The sequence below is a fragment of the Heliangelus exortis genome, chromosome 1, assembly GCF_036169615.1.
Source record: "Heliangelus exortis chromosome 1, bHelExo1.hap1, whole genome shotgun sequence".
In the NCBI taxonomy this organism is placed as follows: Eukaryota; Metazoa; Chordata; class Aves; order Apodiformes; family Trochilidae; genus Heliangelus; species Heliangelus exortis.
The window spans coordinates 52,156,537-52,179,204 of record NC_092422.1 but is presented as its reverse complement, the minus strand read 5'-3'; the positions used below and the strand labels follow the sequence as shown (position 1 = coordinate 52,179,204).

The 22,668-nt window shown below is 37.4% G+C and overlaps 1 protein-coding gene across 5 annotated transcripts in view; it reads right to left on the bottom strand.

Moving 5' to 3' along the window:
* Window positions 1–22,668, bottom strand: part of PCCA (propionyl-CoA carboxylase subunit alpha) — a 281,260-nt gene that overhangs the window by 132,905 nt on the left and 125,687 nt on the right. For all 5 annotated transcript variants that reach the window (XM_071742501.1, XM_071742507.1, XM_071742515.1 and 2 more), the window contains 2 exons: window positions 14,162–14,272; window positions 4,925–5,027 (listed from right to left, as the gene is read on the bottom strand). In XM_071742501.1, the coding sequence (XP_071598602.1) occupies window positions 4,925–5,027; window positions 14,162–14,272 (214 nt within the window). The remainder of the gene's footprint in view (window positions 1–4,924; window positions 5,028–14,161; window positions 14,273–22,668) is intronic.

The window sequence follows — 22,668 nt, the reverse complement described above, 5'->3', positions numbered from 1 at the left end:
CTTAATCCCAGTTTTCTATATTAAAACCACAGGAGAGCAAGAAAAACCTTCAGGGTTTTTTGCTAGCAATATAAAACATTTTCCAACGTCTCACCATGTTTTTGCATGTAGTATCAGGTAATATGGGCATGCCTCACTGTTTTTTTCCAAGTCATAAATGATGAAAGGGTAAAACCCATAGAAAAATTAGGAAAATATACTTAGCAGCCAACACAAGCAACACATAGGAAGTGCTGCAGGCAATTGGGTTTAGCAGTATAAACATCACATTAGTAGACCCATGAGATAGCATGATGTAGCCACACCTGGAGAGTCACTCTCCTATTCCCCTCCCAACCCACTAATGAAAACAAGTCTGAAGCCAAAATGGGAAGATTCAACTGTACAACATCATTTTTGGTCTCAAAGGCTAACTAGATCAAACAGACGTAAAATAAGCTGGATTGACTTCAGCCAAAATATGTTTCCACTTGAAACAAGACCGAGGTCTGTCGAGAAGACCTTGGGATTTTGCTAGATGCTGTAAATCTGTTCAGCAGCTGTGGGTGGCACCAGTTTCACAATAAACTGTACTATAGAGTAAGTAGGAAAAGCCCTAGGTAAAATAACCGAAAGCTGAACAATGAAACAATCATCAATCATTCATGGCTCTTTCCTGTAGGAAATACGTGTCCCTGTTATCTGGATATCATGGTGAAATGTTCACATGAGTATCTGGCTCACAAAATACCATGCACTTTCATTAGTTAATTATCTTTTTTATTAAAACAAAAACACTAAACAAAAAAGAAAGCCACCACACATTTTTCCCATGCAAACTGCTTAGATAACCAGCTACATGAAAAAAACTTGCTTTAAATATTAGATTGCGTAACAGAAGTAAATGTCCATATTTCTGCAATTCTGTGCATGCACATGTCTTAAGCAGCTTTTCTAGCTAAAGGTTGGCAAATTTATTATAGAAGATCATTGGTGAGGCCAGGGATACACAACAATGCAAATAATGGAAACTCACCTGTGGGTGCTCTTCCCAAATCGTAATACAATTTATTCTAACACAGGAAAAGCAAAATGGCCTTCAGCTTGTGGCCCGTATTAACCTCAACAGGACACAAACTTCTGCAACAAAGAATCCTGCTACAGGGGTCATCTGAAGAAAGCTGAGTGTTTGATCCTAACAAGGCAATCGCTCCCTTATCATCAGAGTACATTCCAGCAAGAACCTCATAGTCGATTCAAGCCACCCAAGGGATTGCAGAATACCTATTTTCTGGTCACATCCCTGCAAATATCTCACACACACAGATCATGAGGCTGCTACAAGTCTGATCTGTGGCACAGTGCAAAGTGTGTCTGAGTCCCTTTTCCAAGCCATCCTCTGCCCATCTCTTCCTCCCTGTTACACATTCCCACCCTTGTAGCTCTCCCACAATATTTTCATATCATGAATACTTCACCTGGTTTTGTCACAATCATCTAAAATAAAGTATATCTGGTTTTGGGCTAATATGGGTCATTTTAGCAGAACCAGAGCAGAAAACAACCACACACAAAATTTTGCCTGCAGATCTGGATGAGGAGGAAGCAAAAGGCAAAGGAGGAGCAGGCTGGGACAGCAATTCCTTATCTGGTTCAGCTCCATTTCATCTGATCACAGTCTCAGTAGCACTGATAGTGAAAGGACAAGCCAACCAACAGGACTTCCAACCACAGTTCTTTCTCTTTAACTACCTGGCTAAAATAACAATCCTGAGCTTGGCTGAATAAATTGTAGAGGGAAAAGGGAACTCAAAATACCCCTACATTGTGAAAAGAATGCATATTATAAATAAGGCTCCCAAAAAGGAAAAGAAAACAAAAGGTCAGGAGAAGGGAAAAAAAAAAAAAGTCTATTTGGCAACTGTGATAACTTTAGATGAAATAATGCATGATTTCAAATTACTACTTTTCAGTGCAATTGTTTACACAAAAATTCCTCCATTGCGAAAGAAAAAAATGTGCTGTCAACAAATAGTGCCAGAGAGCTGAAATTTTGTAGATGATCATCAATATGGTGATGCAGTTTTCCAGACCACTAAGATAATGTTATGGATCAACTCTGGAACATGCAGCCTGTACAATCCCCTTACATACTCCAACATGGATTTAAAATTCACAGACTCTGAACACCCAGTTCTGCCACAATGAACCACAGCCAAGATTACAACTGGTCTTTTTGATTTGTTGCCAGTAGCACAGGTTCCTACTCTGAACTTTTTGATTATTAATATTTTTCAAACAGATTGCAGTAATACCAATAAAGATGTGCTTTCTATGGCCACAATCCTACTTCCTAAACAGTACCCCTGACACGAAACACCTTCAAAAACAAGTCAGGAACAGTTTGGGTAAGTTAAGAAGATGCTGTGAGGAATCCCTGATGGGTCTGCAGTAACTTGTATGGCTCCACAGTCCTCAATCCCCCCTAGAGGGAGTCCACTCGCTGTCCAGGACACTGCACAATCCTTTAACCTCTCTCTGCCTTTCTTCTTTCACTTTTCTTCTGCAGGAGAGGAATGATTTTGGGGAAGGGGTGTTGTTATCAGGTTTGGATTTCCTCAGAATCACAGAATCTGCCAAGTTAGAAGGGACCCATCAGGATCATCAAGTCCAACTCCTGTCCCTGTTTAGGGCACCCCCAGAATCACACCATGTGCCTGAGAGTGTCATCCAAACTCTTCCTGAACTCAGGCAGGCGTGGTGCTGTGACAACTCCCCTGGGGAGAAGTTGCATACCAGTAAGCCTTTTTCATTAACCTCATTTTTATTTGGCCTCTGACTGCTTTACTATCACTATGACAAGCAGATTTAACAACATACGTGGATTGAAACAATGGTCTATTCACTGAGAACCACACTCAGATGTCGCTTCACAAAAATTTTAAGGCTCAGCTTCTGAAGAATTTATTCCAGTGATGCATATGTCACAACAGATAGAAAAGATCATCCTTTGAAAACTGAGCTGAGTTCAAGTACACCCTATCATGGCAAGAGAAAGTGAACTTTCCTGCACTGAAAATATTAGTTAGCTCCACCATTTAAAATCTGAAAAATCAGACCCTAATTTAGTCTTACCAAACACAAACTTCATGCAGTCAGGCTCTGATAAGCCTTCTCTTCTCATTCTAGAATGCAGAAAGTTAGGTTTGAAGAATTTTTAAAAGCTAATTTTTTTTCAAAGCAGGAGTGTATCTGTTTCCCTGATGCAGCACAGCAATGAATGACCATGCCCAACAGCTCAGTGCAATACTTTGCTTACATATTTGACATTTCAGTTATAAAAGTTGTATGTCTTTTTTATTAAGATACACAGAGACATACTACTGAATGAAAATGCTTGAAATAGAAAGAAAATATTAGGAGAATGTTCAAGAATTACACTTCTTTCCTTTTCCTGCTATTAACAGGACATTTTACAAAGCACAGAAAGAATCTCAAATCAGTGCAGGGAACACAATAGCAGTTTGAAAATTAAATCACTTAAACCAACAATTAAATCAACAACTTAAATCAACAATTCCTATCCTTACTCTACATACAAAGTAATCCATTACTTTTCTATAGCAGTATCAGACTACTTAACTTCCTCTGCTGGCCAATAAAAACTACAATCAAGGCTCCTCCCAATTTTCCCTCATTCATTTTCTATTTAGGGAACAGGGCATCAGAGTACCTGTTCTTCTCCTTACATCATTTGCTCTGGAGGATATAACTTGTGGAAGGAAATAAAAAGGTGCTTTGCTTTCCCCCTGTAGGTGCCTAGGGCAAGCAAAGGCCTAGCCCTACACATGCTATATATTATAAAGCTATTATGCTTGCTGGTAGCTTGTTTGCTTATTTTTTTTTTTTTATTATTTCTGGTGTTGTGTTTTTTTGTTTGTTTTTTTTAGCACCATATGGTACTATTTATCTGTGCCTTCAAATAAAAATACAGACTTCTTGAAAGCACTTTTGATTTATTCCTGACTATTGTAAAATCTGTAATATAATGCACTGTCAAACCACTGCTATGGAATGCAAACAATGTCTATACTGCATTCTGACTTTCCTATCACACAAACACACACAGCTACAATAAAGACCAAGGGCCAAGAAGAAAGAACCATGCTGAAGTCAGGATTCATTGTATGCAGCCACTGTGAACACAAACTACCCAAGCAAGGTTCACAAATTCAGTTTTTCTAATAGAATATCTAAAGCATTGCAGTAATGGCCCAGAGGACAACAAAAGCTACAACATCCTGGAGGAAAAAAGCCTTGTGATCCAAAAGGAAAAGAAGTGTAGTAAAGTAATGCAGTGGCTGCCCACTTAACAGAACCACCTAGATTACTAGAAGGTTCTACTCAAAAGAATGGGGGAGTGGGAAACAAGAAGACCAAAAAACATACATTAAGCAAGGTGCTGACTCTTACAACATTTATCAGTCAAAGTGTTTTTAGAATCAGACCCTAAACTACTAAGGTTCTACACGAAGGCAGCAAATTATTCATGAACCCACACTATTTTAAAGCTCTGTAGCTGAATATTCATATTATCCCAGAGTGCTTAGATCACTTCAAATAGGCACATGGGAAATTTGTGATGCTCAATTTGTGGTTAGTTACTAATGCAGCAACATTTTGCATTAATGAAACTCCTGATGTGCATTAATTACTGTACTGGCTTGTAACACATTTTTGTGCCTATTAGTTTGCTAATACGCAGAATAAAAATAATCACGTATGACTTGTGTGAGCAGGGAAATGGAAGCTGCAGCTCATTTGAATTTAGAAAAAACAGACTATAATAAGAACCCATGTGGTTTCTCACCAGCAACTCTCGTGCATGAGAAGATGCCATTAAGAAAACGCATCAGCACATCTGAATTCCTAGAAATGAACTTACCTTGGAGTCCCCAGGAATCGCTGTGATCTCAGTTGTTCAGCCACATACAAAGACGCTGCTGTTGCCAGTAGTTCTCTTCTTTCCAGATCTGTCAACTTGTGTCCTAGTTTTCAAAAAGCAGGTAGAAAAAATTAGATACGAGACCAACACAACAAGTAACAACTACCAGTGAAGACGCTGTTCGGTCCTTCTATATGAAACCTACTTTTTTTTTTTTCCTCTAAATTAAGATGAGGTTCAGCATAGCAGACACTCTAAGTTTGAGTTTATAAACTTCATGTTTTCATACAGATCAATTCTACTACTAACAGGTTGAAAACAATCTGACAACTGAAAGAAAAAAATCTTGAACGATGCTGCAGCATCTTGGTTTTGTTACCAAAATGTCACCAGTTCACATATTGTGCCTCACACTGGCAAGGACTCCATCTGTACATTACAACCTACTCAAAATATACAGCATTCTTTCTCAGTTCTTTACCTTGCAAAGGCTACAGATCTTTCAAGCAAAAGGTATAACACATCAATAAGAAGCCCAGAAATAAACATGGATAAAACTACCTGCCAGTCCTGGGCCATTTGGTGCCCTTTGTGTAATCATTAGTTTACAGCTAATGGAGTCAAAGTCCTGTTTGTCACTTTATAAATAGAAAATGGCTCAAAGTAGCCCAAAATCTGAAGGCAGGCAAGCTAATAAAGGTTTGAACAAAAAGGTGGAAAGCAAAGCAATTGGAAGCACGTTTTCTCCCAACTTGGTCTTGTTCCAAAAAGCAAAGTTAATTCAAAATTCAATCATCTGTTCAGCTGGCTAAAGGACAAAGCACAGTGACAGAACTTTGTCAGAACCTTTAGATCAGAAACAGCACAACACATTTTGGAGTGAGAAGCTTGCAAAACAGTGGCCCAAACGGGTGTCACCAGAAAAGTAGAACATTCAAAACTTATGTGAGAGGGAACAAGAGGACAAATAAAGCAGTTGGCCCATAAAGTAGTGGCAGGAAACTAAAGTTGACATAGAAGAGGACAAGAAGTGCAAAGATGAATTTTCATGGAGAAAAAGAGGCAAACTTTACTCTCAGGAGAGAGGATTTGGCACTGATGAAAAACAAAAGTGTTTCAAAAGCCAGAGGAGAGGAGAGGAAAAGACAACAGATAAAGTTGTTTTACAAAATATGAAGGCAAGACAAACTTTAGCTCAATGGAGTTACAATAAAAAGGGTCTTAAAAAGTGTCTCTTCCCTTTGCCTCAGCACTACTGCATGTAATGTTAACTCGTATTCCCTGCTAGTTGTCAGTAACAAATGACAATTTATATCAATAGCATCAAATAAGACTAACACATTCCTCAGGAAAACCCATAATGGAGAAGTCTGAAAAGGACTGGAGCAAATGTCTCAGTAGTAAGTGCACAATTTCAAACCAGAATGTCTTCTGTACAGACCCCATCCTTCCACAGGTTCCATTAAATATGAAGAGGTAAAGAGGGTGCTTAGAGTCCTCCTCATCATGCACTCATGCCTCAGTGATGGAAACACATTTATTACAGTTCCAGCTAATACTACAAAGGAGCTGTCATGGGCCAAAAAAGTGTAAATTTAAAAATAACAAAACCCAGCAAATCTGCATCAATTTGTTTTTAATTTAGTCCATATTAACATATTCTGGCTCAAGATTACTGCAACTTCCTTTAGTCAGTGTTTATTATTTTTATCTGCCTTGAAATGGAAACTCTTTTCTTTAAAAAACATACGCAGAAATGTAAACGTTAAAGGGTTGAGAAATGAACTTAATCTTTCCTTTGCCAGTTACTAAAAAAAACTGACTGCAAAGTCAAAAACTTTGAACTTTTGCACTACTTGTATATATATATATATATATATACACACACAAAACATACACATGTACATAATAAGCCTTACATAATAATGCAATGCAGTAACATCATCTACCTAGCTCTGAAATGTGGCAATTTTCCAGTTGTTTACACATGGTGAAGAAGCCTGGAGCTCATTTTTTCCAACCTGCTGTATCTAAAACGGGTGATTTGTTTAGATGTCTTAGCTAAAGATACATGAGAAAATCTGTTCTAAAACCTTTGCTTTTCAGTCACCCTGCCTAACACCCATGACAAGTCCACGTACACCAAAACTGCATGTTCCCCCCTGCTCCAACACACACTGCTACTACCAACTCACAGAAAGAAACAGGGCAAAACTAGAAAGATTACAATTTGAAGGTTCTATTGCATGGCCTTGATCATGTACTGCAAAAAGTATTTTCTTCCTATATCATCAATAAAGATCAAACTCCAAGCAGTGAACAGAGATCAGTAATTAGAAACAGGTTAACAACAACTGCTACATTCGCTATCAGAAAAAAATATATTCATCCTCTTTCTTTATTTGTCACTATTTGCATCACTTGGGGCAGAAGACCCAGCAAGTAGAAAACCAGTCTGACTGTGATATTCAGTGTGGGCAGTTTGCATTCATTTTTTTAAATCTCAGAGATACCATAAACTGTTAATACGAACATACCAAGGTTAGGTTTTGGTCTTTGGCTCTTTGAAAGCTACAATCCTACCACAGAATATCCTTAGCATAACTTTGGAGGCATACCTCAGATGCTTGATTAAAGGCTCCTTCCTAAAGATGGCAATTTACCTTTATTATACAAGACAGACTGCCTTAGTATGCTGAACTCCCACCCCATTTCCCTTGCCTTCTGCTCTTGTTCTGTTATGCTCAGCAGAATTTTAAGCGGTTTAAAACTTTCAATTACATTATTACATTTGGAAATATACTAATGGACTGGATAGTGAGCAATACCTTTGCTTCACTTTAGGTCTTTTTACCTTACAAACTACCCCTCAGGATTTCAATTAGATGTCCTAAGTTTATTTTCATCATCAATAAAAATAAAATAACACAGCCTTTCATGTTCACCATGCAGATTAATCTGAAAAAGTAACAAAGCTGCCTCTGGAGAATTTGTCCAAGTGCTCCCTTCAAAGGCAGTGAAATGAGTATCAAAGGTTTCCCAGTTTCCAACATGGGAATTTCTGTCATTGTTCTTTCCTACCCTCATCATTGCAGACTCCTGGACTACATGGTGATTTCATCTCCACCAGAAAATGTAAATCAGCACCACAATCTTCCTGCTTAACCTGGGATACACTTCTGCATTCTGTCATCACTGAACTATATTGTATAAGGTGAACACAAAAAAAAAAAAAAAAAAAAAAAAAAACCAAACAAAAAACCAAACAAAATAAAAAAACCCACAAAAACAAACAAAAAAAAACAACAAAGGTTTAATGGCTGTAAAATTAAGTCACAACTGAAGGTATACAAGCACTATTCTTCATATTATTTAAAATCAGACCGCACACATCTGTTCCTTCCGATGAGGGTTCTCTTGTTTAGAAGTAAGACAAGGAAAAACTTTCTCTCTCATTTCCCTGATGTTATGATTGCTTAAATCAATATTATCCCAGTTTCCCCCAAGCTGAGTCAAAAAGGTTCATGCAATTGCTTTACATAACCGACTTCAAATTAAATTACGTAAAAGGTCATTTTTCCTGTAACAGTCTCATTTGCATTTTGTCCTAGAAATAGGTTTCCTACTATCAATTACAGGGGGGAAAAAAACAAACAAACAAACAAAAACACACACACACACACACACAAGCCCTGGTTATGTGCATGGGTCTGTTATTTAACACTCGAAAAGTTACTGTCTTCTCACTGGGAAGAATAAAAGTTAAAGAAGGCTCCATTTTGGCTCGAATTTTCGCCTCATTGGATTCTGAAGTTGACCATTACAGATGATTACATGTAAGATGGCAAAGTAAGATGATGAAGAAAAGGTTACATGATTAGTGGTTTCAATTTCTTCAGGAATCCACCACAGCTCTGGTCCATCCAGATGGTCATGGTAAGAAACAAGCAATATTGCCTACATGTGCAATCTCAAACCATTCAGAATAGTCAAAATGTCTTTCAGAGAGCTCACAATCTCTGAAGATGTAATTCTACAGCATTCTAAGATGGATTCTACAGCATTCAGAATTTTTAATTATAAAGAGATTAGTGACAGATCAAGAAATACTTCTTGGTTTCACCTCTCAGAAAGTCAAGTAAGCTGCATGCTAAGTCAATTTTTCTAATCCATTCGCTCCATAAAATGAAGAAGAGAAGACAAGAGGGCACGGTCTTATGTTGTGCCAGGGGAGGTTTAGGTTGGACATTAGAAAGAATTTCTTTACAGAGAGGGTGATCAGACATTGGAATGGGCTGCCCAGGGAAGTGGTGGATTCTCCATCCCTGGAGATATTTAAAAAGAGACTGGATGTGGCACTCAGTGCCATGGTCTGGTAACTGCAGCGGGAGTGGATCAAGGGTTGGACTTGATGATCTCTGAGGTCCCTTCCAACCCAGCCAATTCTATGATTCTATGATTCTATGACTGAGAGGGTATCTAATTAATGTGTATAAATATATGAGGGCTGGGCATGAAGAAGACAACTTCTTCTCACTTGTGCCCCGTGAGAGGACAAGAGGCAATGGATTCAAGAAAAAGCTCAGGAAGTTCCACCTCAACATGAGGAAGAATTTATTTACTGTAAGGGTTACAGAGCCCTGGAACTAGCTCCCCAGAGAGGTTGGGGAATCTAATTCTCTGGAGACTTTCAAGACTCATCTGGATGCATTTCTGAGTGACCTGCCCTTGTTTTGGTCGTGCTCTGGCAGGGGGGTTATACTCAGTCTTCAGAGGTCCCTTCTAACCCCTTACATTCTGTGGTTCCAGTGTGGAGATTAATGGAATTAACAGTACCCATCCTCTCCCTTCTAACAGTAAGAAAGACAGCAGTAAGTGCATCACTTCCTTCAACTCATAAGTCTCCAGACTTGTATATAAGTCATATCTACAGTCCCAATTCACATTAAAAGTGTTTTCATTCATAACAGAGTGACTGAGGTTGTTGAAGTGACCTTGGGAGGTCTTTAGTTTATCCAGTGTGCTACCCCCACCCTGAACAGTTTCAACATCAAACTCATAACCTTGCTTAGAGGTTCCTGTAGTCAGGAGTCAAGAATTCCCCATGTTTACATGTACCTCTCTGAAGGACCTGCCTTTTTCTTCTTGGAAACTCCTTCAGAAGTATGGCAAGGTTGCCATTAGGTCCACCCGAAGCTAAACAAGCCTGGTTCTCCCAGACTCTTTTCATAGGTTCTCTATTCCAACTGCAACACTTCCCTGCTTGCTCTTCCCTAGGTTTACTGAAGTTTAAAGAGACCTTTCTTACACGTGGGGGAATTAAAACTGGACACAGTATTCCTGGGGTTGTTTAATAAATGTTGAGTAAAGTGGAGTATCTAATCCCTTCGATCCATTTGATTACAAGAAACAACATATCTAAAAGTCATCACTTCATACACACTCTCTGGAGCCAATACACAATTGCAGAAAGGAAATTAAAATTTGTGCTCTCTCTCTACTCAAACATGCTAGAGGAGAGGAGAGGTAAACATGCTAGAAGAGAGGCATGAAATCAAGGATTCTTTTTCCTTTTTTCTTCTGTTTTGGTATGGCTTTTGCAATAACCTCTAGGAAAATGCTTTATTTCTCGTTTGCAGAGGATGTCTCTCCCAAAGAGACTGACTAAACATCTAATCACTGGAAACATCATTTAATAATCAGGAAGAGTTTATTAAAAAAATACCTCAGCAAACAGAGATCCAGTAAAAGATGCATTAGCTGTGGAAGACACTGAATCACAAAGAATGATTCAACGGATAAGTTATTAACCTAAGGATTCCTGAGTTTAACTTGTTCTTTGTCAAGGATGCCTCTTGGATCTACATGAAAATAGATCCCTTCTGTGGCTAAAAAGCAGGGATTGTTCATAGTATATTCCTTCCTCACCAGACAAGTTAGGAAGCACAGACATCCCAGGCTGCCTGGAAGCTGTAGGACAGCTCATCTGCCAATACTCAGTCTGAAAGTACGGGCTACTCCTGCATCCATGGCAAACATTTTTATTTCACAAGCAAAGCACTCAGAGGCCAATCTAAGACAGATGCATTTGTGTCACCTGCCCAAGCAGTGTTGCTGCACCCACCCTCAGATCCACACTCCTAAAACACAGGTGCTCAGAGCAAAAACCCACTCCAGCTGACCCACTGCCAGCCAGCATTCCAGCCATCCACCCCACACACAGATAACAAAAGGGTATGACAGCAGTTCTTTTCCCATGTTAATCACACACAGAACAAGCTTAATATTTTAAAAATTCACAAACTGCTGTTGTTAATGAACACTTATTTAAAGACGGGAAGAAAAATAATTAAATCCTAATGAAGAAAATTACTGAACATCCCCATCCTGGATGTAATTTGAAGTGGGCATCACAGGTTAATGGAAAAGCTGCCAAGATATTTTTAATAATTATTTTTTTCTTAAAGTAAAAGCCTTCTATTAAGTGACTTATAATAAAAACCTTGAAAATGAGACTGGAAAAAAAGCATCTTATTTTGTCCTTAAGTAAGCCTAAAGTTAATATTTATATTTGATGAAAAATATAGATAAGGAATGGGCCATTACTTTACACAGTCACCAGAGAGAATACAGGTGACATTTGTTACTTGTCATCAATGTAGACCCAATAGTGGCAATTGTGTAGTTTACAAAAGAAACACACTGCACTATGCTCCAGCATTAATACAGCACACATCTTCACTGATATTTTTTCATTTCTTAACTTTTCCAAATGTAAAACACTTCTGGTATGGATTTCTACCGTTAACAACAGCACATTTCTACATATTTGCAAATCCACTTGGGCTACATATTACTCTAATTTTTAAAATTATCTCAAGGTTTTTTGGTTGGGTTTTTTTTTTTTTCACAGCTACACATCCCTTACTCTTTGCATTTGCAGAATTATTTTTCAAAAGGTATAAAAAAAAAACCCAAAACAAAACAAAAAACAACACTATCTTCTAATTCAACTCACATTTTTAAGCCAGAAGGTTCTGATCCAGAGCAAACTACATCATTAGAAGGACTCTCAATTACTTCAGTGAGCTTTGAATCAGTGTTCGTGAAAAAGTACTTATGACCTGAAATACAAATGCTTTGTAATAATGACATCTGCATTTTTTTTATCATCAAGGTTGATGTATGCTTGTATATGATACATAGAAGAGTGACACTTTTTATACAGCACAAAGTCAAGCCATTTTGCAACTCCCATACATTAGTTTCTAGCAAAAGTTCATCTTCAAGACTCTGTTAATACATTATAAATGTTCACCTCCCACTAGAGAACCAATCAGCCCACATTAGTCTGTGTGTATGCGTGTACAGTTGAAGTCAGATGACCCCAAAACAAATACATCATTCTTCAATTTGTGCAACAAAACGTAACTGATTAAATTTAGGTGAACACAAGGCAAAATAAAGCATTAAAACGAGTAAAAGAAGAAAAGACAAGAGTGTCTTCCCCTAGTCAAAAATACAGAGCAAGGGGTCTTAAAAGTGACCAAGGGTTCCAACAGATACATCATCACAAGCCAGGGTAGAATGGTTTAGGTTTTTATTGGTCTCAGTTGTACATCAGATGAAGCTACCTTTGCACAGCACAGCTTGCCACTCACTTTCAACATCCACTGAAGTTCACCAGTTTCCTTCATAAGCTAAACAAGCCCAAGAACTCTCAAAAACCAAGCCAAAACCAAAGCAGCCACAAGAAAAATAAATAGTAAAAAAATATAACAATAATAACAATAATAAAATAAATAAATAAATAAATAGAAACAAAGAAAGAAAGAAGAAGTTTTCTGGTGATTTAGGAAGCTCAATCCATCCAGAAAAAGTCCCCAGTCCATCAGAGAGACAGGACATGGGATTTCATATGGAAATGTCAGAGAAGGCAGACAGCCCAGCTAATCAGAAGCACTGAGCCTTCAGAGCAGATCAGAGTACACTCAAGTCCATGTTGGGTGAAAGCCAGCAGAGCTACCTGAAGATCAGTTCAGTGCACCTTAGCAAAGAAGACAAAGGAACATTTGAGCTTCCACCATCACAATCTTGCTGCCACCCAAGGTTCCTGAACTCCTACTGCTTTCATTTCAGTCAGGAGCCAATCAAGAGCTGGAAGCACTCATCCCATAGGATCATATAGGGCTGTATCACACAGAGCTGCCAATTTACATCACGACAAAGTAGTTCTGTGGATGAATATTCTTTGGACCAAACTCACACACTGAGTCCTGAGGTAAGAAAAATCTGTTCTGCTCCTTAATGAGACTCGAGTTTGGCACGGTGCCAGCCATGTCCAGTGACTGCCAATACCAATCTGGCAGGGTTGTCTCCAAAGGGGGGTGAGGATGCTGCCACACTGGATTAATGATAAATGGGGGAGAAAGGTATCTCCATGGGATTCATAAAGGACCAATGAATTATGAGCTATAAAATTATTTTTTTTTTTAATAAGGAAGATGCTCAGCCTGATAAATGCCAGCTGAGGTGTGAGATCTTTATGGAAAGGCTGTATGGAAACCAACACATTTGTTTCCTTACATTTCTCTACTAAGCACAATTAGACACTTTTGGAACTGAGTTGTTTGGTATGTTGCAAAGAAACTTTTGCATTTTGGATTCATGTTAACCCTGTATATGAGTTAACAGCTTCAAGATGATGCCGATTACCATGTGTAATGAGTATTTAAGATGAGGTTACCGAAATAGCCCAATAAAATAATGCCAGGTCCTCCAGAAAATGCTACAGTGAATACAAAGGGTACCAAAGGTGATTGTCAAGATGCTGCACAAGCTCACAGGAGAAGCAATATTGTGAAGAGAAATCTTATATTCAGTTAACAGTAGGAGCACTGTCTGTAATGAAGCACAGTAGCATGGCAGAGTTGAATTGATGTTTACTTTACATATTTCATATCACCTTCAAATTGTTTTTCTTGACTTTGGGTGTACTTCATTTACTATTTTGTCACTAGAAATATGTATTTTGCCTTCTTGAAACTGAAGTAAGTACATGTCTAAATTATATTATACATTATCTAAAATCTCAATGTTCAGATACATTTGGTTGAAAAGAAAAAAAAGCCTGACTGGGGAATATGTCAATCTATAAGTATAAAGGAATAATAATCCTAAACAGCATCTCTCAAGAAAAAAAAAATAAAAAAATAAAAAAAATAGAATGAAACAAACCTTTAAAACCATCAGGATAGACTTCAGGAAGGAATTTAGTGCTGATGTCTCCTTGAACAAAACGTGGATGGATAATCACTTCTCTCAGTAAAGAAATATTGTGAGCCACACCTGAAAACAAAACATCAATTCAAAATCAGGTAAGCATATTAACCACAAATTAAATCAGGAAACAACTTGTGAAAATATGAGTTCTTATATTTCAAAATACTTGTTCACAACATAAAGACCATAATACAGATGCAACAATCAGCCTTAAACATTCAGTCTAATTAAGAAGTAAACCTAAATTTTCACCTCCCCAAGCCTAATTTCAAACACCTTGTTAAGTCAATGACAACAAGCACAGCCAAGAGACTTTTGGTTCAGTCCCAGCAGATGCAGGCAAGATCAGAGCCATCTCCTGGAAATGATGGATTAGTCATGACCACAAGTACCAGCTCAGCTCCAGTGAAACCTGGACCACCCTGTAATCCTGCCAACTTGTATACACACACCCCTGTGGAAGATACACAACATGTTACACCTCAATCACAGTAATTAAAGATAGGAAAAAGTTTTATCACCTCTACAATTTACTAACATTTTTATCATTTGTAAGACAGTCCTGTGGAACACTACAAAGATACCTATTACTTGTTCCATATATCTTTATCCAGCTTCACCTGGCCAATATTGTTATTGAATGCCCATTTTACCATCATTCCATAACCCTACTAGACACATATCCCACAAACAAAAAATTATTTAACTTTTAAAATTACTTAGAGAGTCCGTAGAGCCACCTTTCCTTTAATTCCTTTGAATACAGTAATTTTCTTTTTTTGATTTTCTTCATCTCCTTTTATTCCACTTCTCAGTCTCTCCCGATTTTTCAGTCCCTTTCCTCCTGCTTTTTGTGCTAACAGAAAACTTCTAGCAAGTTCAGTCTAAAGGATGGTGTTACTGTTAGCCTGGTACTTGTACAAAAACCAGTAAGTCCTCTGCCCCCTCCACACAGATGAATAAGAGATTACTCTGTTTTCTCAGAGAGGAAAGGAATAAACCACATGCCATTTCCAACAGAGGCTGGAAAAAATGATCAGAAGTGGATGCCAACAAAAGATACGCACTCAGGATAGTTAACAGTGGAAAAAGATCACCTAGGGAAATATTCTGGACTCAATGAAAAGGTTTAAAATGAGGTTTAAAGACAGACCTGTCAGTATGCAGATACAGTGGCTAAGTTTTAGTTTCAGCAGTAGAACTAGATTACTTTATAAAATCCTTCAAACTTCATTTTTCTTTGAATTTAACAAGACTGTGTAATTAAGTTAGTAACTTAATGCTAAACTGCAATTCGCAAGAAGCATTTGCAGTTTAGCAAGGAACATGATGGTCATTAAAGTAATTTCACTGAAATAATAAACACATAGAAGTCTTCATAGAAGGTGGGAGAGGGAGAAATGGGAGAGGGAAGAAGGTGGAAAAAAAAACCCAAAACTAAAAAAAAACCCTGAGATAAAAATCCCCAAGTAATTTAAATTATATTGTTATATTCAGCTTACTGTACTGCAAACAATTTTCAAAAGAGATAACTTTCTCTTTTGAGAGTAGGACATAGGTCATCTCTGGAAAGGAAAGTTTAGGATTACACAGGAAAAGATTACATCTTGATCTCAATTTTAGAAAGGCATGGTAACCAAAAATATTCAGAGCCACTACAGTTCAATCCCAATATTACTACACAGAATAACACTGCCTCATAAACACCAATACTTCTTAAGAGAAGGAGAAACAGATGTGCAGTACAGGAGCATAAACCCTGAGCTTTGGCTGCAGCTGTTGCTTTCATTCCAGGTAGAGATAAATGAGGAAGCTGCTATAGGAAAGAGGTTATCCAACCTCAGCTCTGTGGTGTGCATTCTCTCCCTTCAGGAAATACGAAGTAATTCAAATTCTTTCCTCTCACTGTCAGAGGGACTGGCAACTCCAAATCTCACTTCATTTTCCAGGCCACATGAACTTTGGTATTAAGTCCACACTATGAAGTATAAAATGCACAGCACCTCACAAGCTGCCTTGTAGAATTTGTCTGTTCATCCATATCTCTTGTAAAGTACAAGATTCTCAGCTTCAACCTTAGATATCCTTACTTATGAGCTACTATGATTAATACAGTGATGACACAAATCTGAAAGTTATTTGCACACTTTTTTGAGTAGCTCCAGTTTAAAATAACGTGCGTAAGAATTCATTGTAAGCTCAGGTCTCTCAACTGTAAATTAAACCATTTGGATAGGAAGTTCCATTTCAACATAAGAAAAAACTTTTTTACTATGAGGGTGACAGGGCACTGGCCCAGGCTGCCCAGAGAGGTTGTGGAGTCAGTCCTGGGTAATGTGCTCTGAGTGGGAGAGTTGGACTGGATGATCTCTAGAGGTCCCTTCCAACTCTGATAATTCTGTTAGTCCGGGATTTTTTCCCCTACTGAGATCTCACCAAAGCAAAAACACAAACAGTACAGCAACTGCAAATTGCTGTAGCTACAGAAGGAGTTTCTTTGGCGCTCCTTCTTCTTTTCCCTTTGTGTTTTTCCAGTTTAGAAGCATGAATAACATTCTTGTTATTTTATATGCAGACCAGTTCAAACAGTTTCAAAGCTTTTTTCCCCCTACAGTCTGCTGCTGGTGTGAATTTTCAAGCTCTCTGTGTGGCCGTCACTGAAACTACTTTCAACACATGGAGTCAGACTCAGCCTCACTGAATCATGAAATCACAGCACTAAAGACTGGTTGATGAGCCATTAAGTAGCACATTACACAACCAATTCCATAATAAGATAAAAATTTGACCATTTAATTAAAAAAAGGATGAGCCTCCTTGCTGCCTGTGACCCAGGTAGTCATTTGTGATTTCATAACACTAAATGAAACTCAAATTGAATCTCCGTTAAACAAACAAAAAAGTTAAATAAACATTATGCTCAATGCTATTACTTGGAAACAAATAAGCTCTGTCTTTGGCTGCTACAAAAGAGCCCCCAAAATTCACTTTTTAATAATAAGTTGAAATATCATTGATATCTTCATCTGTTGTATAAGGCTTTAGAACTGAAATTAGAAGACAAGGAGGAGCTCTTCAATGCTCCCTGACTTTGAATTCAGGATTTAAACTCACTACAATGTGTAAACAGATCATCTCATGTTTTTCTTTCCTAAATTGCTATAAGATCCCTGGTGAGATGATGGCTGATGACAGATGACAGAGCTTGGTGTCTCAACCGACTGCCCCAAAAGACCTGAAATCCTAAAAAATATCCTAAACAATTCCAACTCCTGCATCAGAAAAATCACAGGCTTCCACAATATTTGTGCTCCAAACTTCCTTTAAGAAGTTCAACACAGCAGACAAGCCTGGGTGTTGGGAAGCAATATAACCTGTATTTTATATCTGAAAATTAAAACTGAATACACAACAGTTTCCCTTTTAAAGTATCATGAAAGACAATCTTATTTATCAGTCCCCATGATCATTATGTGAGCAACGACTGTGTGGTTGGGTTGATCTATTTCTCAAAACTAGGTTGATACCTTTCGTAATGTTCCCAATCATATGGCATTAAAAAAAAAAAAAAAAAAAAAAAAAAAAGTACCAGTGTAATCTTTCAGAAGCCTAGAAGTTTTAGATTTGCAATTTAGCGTGACCTCTGTCAAAGTTCATAAGGTCCCCAATCTGTGTGTGAGTAACTATGAGGCTACAGAAATATGGACCCCTAGAGCAGCTTGCTCCTGACTACCTGCTGCTTCCAAAACACTGGCCAGACATTAGCCCCACACTCTCAGAGGATCAAACAGAGGCTAACAGGCAGGGCTTATTTCATGCAAAGTTAGACACTAAACTGAAGTATATTGTATTTATGTTGCAGAGGATTGCAGGGAATTTTTCTTTGTCTTTACCAGGTCTGCACTCTGCCAGAAACAAAATCACATTTGTTAACCTGACCAGCCATGACATTTCCAACAAACAAAAAAACTAAACTACATCAATTTATTTCCCCTCCAGAAAACAAAATTTCACTTCAATATTTTTTCCTCACATTGTTAAGACTGATGCAGTACTGCAGTTACAATTATATTCTTCTTTTCTCTAAGTCAAAATACAATAAAACATAACAACTGTTCCTTGTACTCTATTTTTTTATTTCATTTGGCTGTACTCTTCACACAATATTAAGCCAGTACAGGCTCAATTTATCAGATTTCAATTTTGAAACACTATTTTCTAGCATGCATTTGCAAAAGAGAGCAGACTAGCATTTAACTTCTGGACCTCTAATAATATATTTTTGTATATTTTGTATATAACAGTTTTCCTGATCATTAATTCCTTTTCCCCTTAGATTGTAGTTATTACCTAATTGATACATAGGGATATTAAATAATTACATTGCTTACCAGATTTGATTAGTATCTGAAGATGTCTTTAAAAAAAAAAGTACAATAAAATACAATTACAATCATAAGAAACTACTCTCCATACTGCCTGTCTCTATCTTACCTCCTTCCCTTCCTCATTCTCTGGATTACATCTGTCTTTAAAACTTGCTAAATATACTAGATTTTTCACTAACTTGCAAACTGCAGCCTAACTCCTAACCTGTCTTCCCAAGAAAATACAGGGAAAAGACAGACAAAATTCACTTTAAAGAAAACAAAAATTTTAAGGCAGGCTTGTGAACAGGATGTAACACTGCATTTTTACCCACTAAAAATCAGAACTTGGAATGCCAAAGCACAAAACCATAGGCAATGTTTTCACTATAAATATTTACTGACACTAAACATATTCAGTGTTGATTAGCCTTTTTACAGTATTAAGCTCCTGTCATCTTGACGTCTGCAAACACAAATCTGCATTTATCCATGTAAACTTAATTGGAATCCTACATGCCTCTCTGTAGATAAGCAGTTGAATATACTTAACTCACTGATAAATTCAAATTGTGCTAAGTGGAATAGAAAGAACTTTATCTGCATACTTAGTGATTGCAAAAAAGAACATGTGGAGTAAAGGACTAGAGGTTTCTCTCCTTAAAAAAAAAAAAAAAAAAAAAAAAACAGCAAGGCTAAATTATCACCACTTTAAATGCTGAACAATAACAAATGCTACGAAGCTTAGGAAGCATCCCGGTTTATTTCTCACCAAAAAATAAAATATTAACCAAGCCCTACACTAAGCATGATGAAACACTGATTATCTTACTCTTCACTTTCTATATTAATGGTTTTGTTTGATTTATGGGACTATGAAAGCACCATTTTAACACATGAACTTTTCAAAGTCCATGATTACCATCCAGCTAGCCTCCAGGTTTGCAGTTCCAAAAGTTGTCATAATAGTCCCTAGAGCCCTCAAAATTCCACTGTTTAACTGTCTTTAAAAGCCTGTATTTTGCTTCAATTCACACTGGAACAAGCTATCTGCAGAGAAAGTCACATCTCAAAAGCAAGAAGAAAGGGATTTTTAGCTTTTTTAATTTAATTCACAAACATCCATATAATGTTTACACACAGTATCAGTACACCACTGACCCACAGAGCTGAATATTTAAAGAAATTAAATCATTTAAATATTTAAATAATTTAAACTAAAATATTAATTCTTTTAGATAATAAAGTCTGGACCTCATAGAACTCACAGACCAGAATAAAGGGGGAAAAGAAGAGAGGGGAAAAAAGCAGAAACTAAAACAAACTAAATTTTGTACTGCATGTACTTCTGGACCCCTTAATAAGATTAAGAAGACAATTACATATGGTGTTAGCAAACATATGAATGTTTAAATCAGTACAATAATTGGAAGCAGAAGCAGACTTTGTTAGAACAACTCAAAGAAAATGGATGGCCATCCGGATATCTTCCTCTACTCAGCCACCCTTTTATTCTCATGGAGATTGGAACACCAGGACAATTTATCTAAAAGGGCAAAACTAGAAATAACACCACTTGTCTTTCAATGCCTTCTCAAAATGGCACACTGCCTTTCTTACATTTTTAAATGCCACATTTTTTTTTATTAATGAAAAAAACCTTCCTCTGTCAGAACAACAGTGAAGGATCTTATTTTATTTCCCTTCTACACCAATAACATTGTCTTCCTCTTCTACCTGATCAACCTGTACTTCAACTGCTCTTCCCTCCTTCATCCTTCATAGAGTGCAGTAGCCTACAAATCCCCTTAAACCACACATCATGGTGCTTCCCCTAACAAGCTGCCATTCCCACTCCCACTCCTGAAACTTAAGAAAAAAATGAGGACAGACAGGAGAGTCTTCCCTCATGCCAACATCTGTGCTCCAAGCTGATGCGACCAAGCAATGGCCCCTTTTAATGGTTGTCAACTACATTTGTTGTTTTCACTTCTTTAATTTCTGCTCCCACACTTAGGAACCCACTGCTCCCTGTTGCAAGGGCTCAGAGAACACAGACTCTTGCAGAACTCCCAGCCCCTTCCCTCTGCTACACAAAGAAGAATCCACAGTTTGGTTGTATGACCTGTGGCAGCATTTTTTTAAAAGAGTAATCAGGAAAACAAGGCTTGTTTAATTCTTTTTTTAAAAAGAGACTTTACATGCTTTTTGCAGGAAACATATCTTACAACAGAGGATATTTTTTGTTTGCAAGGCATGAAACGTAGAAGTATCTCTGCCATTGAGAAGCATCTTTTAAGTTAATATAGAAGAGTATTCATTCAGTAACTCCAAAGGCCTTTGTGCCTGAAAATTAATTTATTTGAAATCTATAAAATACTAAAATAAAAGTGGTGGGTTTGTTTTTTTTTCCTTGGGAAGCCAAGGCTTTCTTTACAAGCACAGTATTCTTTTTCCTCTCAATTATTAGTGTGTTTACAGTTGCAAAAACTCAAGACAGCAGTAGCTGCTGCCACTGTCCTGGCAGGTCTCCATTCATTCAGAGAATTTCCATGTTACCATTCCCCTCAAACATTCACCACACTTATTTACCACTTTTCCATTTTCTTTTCAATGATTGCTCTTCTATCCCTTGGTGGAAGATCCTCCTCCTGGTTGGCAGCTCTCTCATTTCCCTCTCATTTCTACTCCCTCTATCTTACTGCTTACTCTGCTCTTCAATAAATGCTTTTTCAGTCATCTCTCTCCCAAATAGTCTACTATATTCCTTTCTTCCCACAGCAAGCATGATATCAGTGTATTATGGCTGACTTTACAATAAAGATTGTCAAAATTGTGTTATTGTTTTCTATTTGAATCAGCAAAGATTGAAAGCAAACAGATTTAAAGAAAGATTACAGGAATCTCTGCAAACAAGAATATGAGCTATCTGCATGAGCAGATCTCTGGTGAACCATTTCTTTTAAGTAGATACAAACAATCTACATTCACAAACTTCCCAGAACTTCATCCTGGGTTGCATATATGCCTTTAAATGAACACATTTTCCAGCACCATAAATCACACAACAGACCTGCTAAAATCTTAGAGAAACTGAGAAGTGGGAAATCACACATCATGTTTACACATACAGCAGAAGGGCATTATTCTAATACCCTATTTCTGTTGCTCAAATAAAAAAAAGAAGAAACAGAACATTAAGTTTCTGAGGAAAAGGAGCATAAAACAAGAGAAAGATGAACTACTAACAATGCAATCTCACAGGAAACAATTCATGTCTCACCCCAATGAGCAATAGTGCCTCTATGCTTGACTGACATCTTGAATTTTTCATTATTCACAAATTGTCCAGTAACCACTGGATAAAACAAAAAGTATATCACTTTGGGACAAATCTGTGTTGGACCTTGAACATATAATCATTCCTAAGCTATAGTGGTGGAGTCACAGATAGAAGTGTTGCCTAATTAGACCTTTCCTCATCCTAGTCTTGAGATTTTGAATTCAGATCAGTTCCCAATGGAGGAGTCTGCTCCTATCAAAAACAAAATATACTGTAAAGGACCTTAGGATATAACTTAATCTAGTCCACTTCTCAAAGAATTGCTATACGAGACTTTAACTTGCTCCCATTAATAACACTGCAGATATTACACAGGAAATAGGATGCAGGTTACATTCCCGTGTTCACACTGAATATACCTCAAGCTAGTCCCATTGTTAGTCTCTACCAACCAATTATAGAATTTCTTATTTCAATGTACGTAAATTATCATCAGTCCAAACTCTAATAAGATGTTGAGGCAATAGGCATTTTCAGAGCATAGCATTGTTGCAAGTATCATAATTTGATTAATTCAGCATTTCTAATCAAGATACTGCTACCACAGGCACTATACAACAGTCTTGCAGGCCTAATGCATTATATTTACAGAAATTTTGCAAAAAGCCTGTTTTAGCATTGTTAGATTACATTTTTTTGAATATTTAATTAATTTCCTTCATGATGATGTCAGGCAGATTTAACTGGGAGGGACAGCTGAACAATTGATTTAGGGCCTGTGAGTGAACAGAGCTAAAAGGAATGGGTAACAT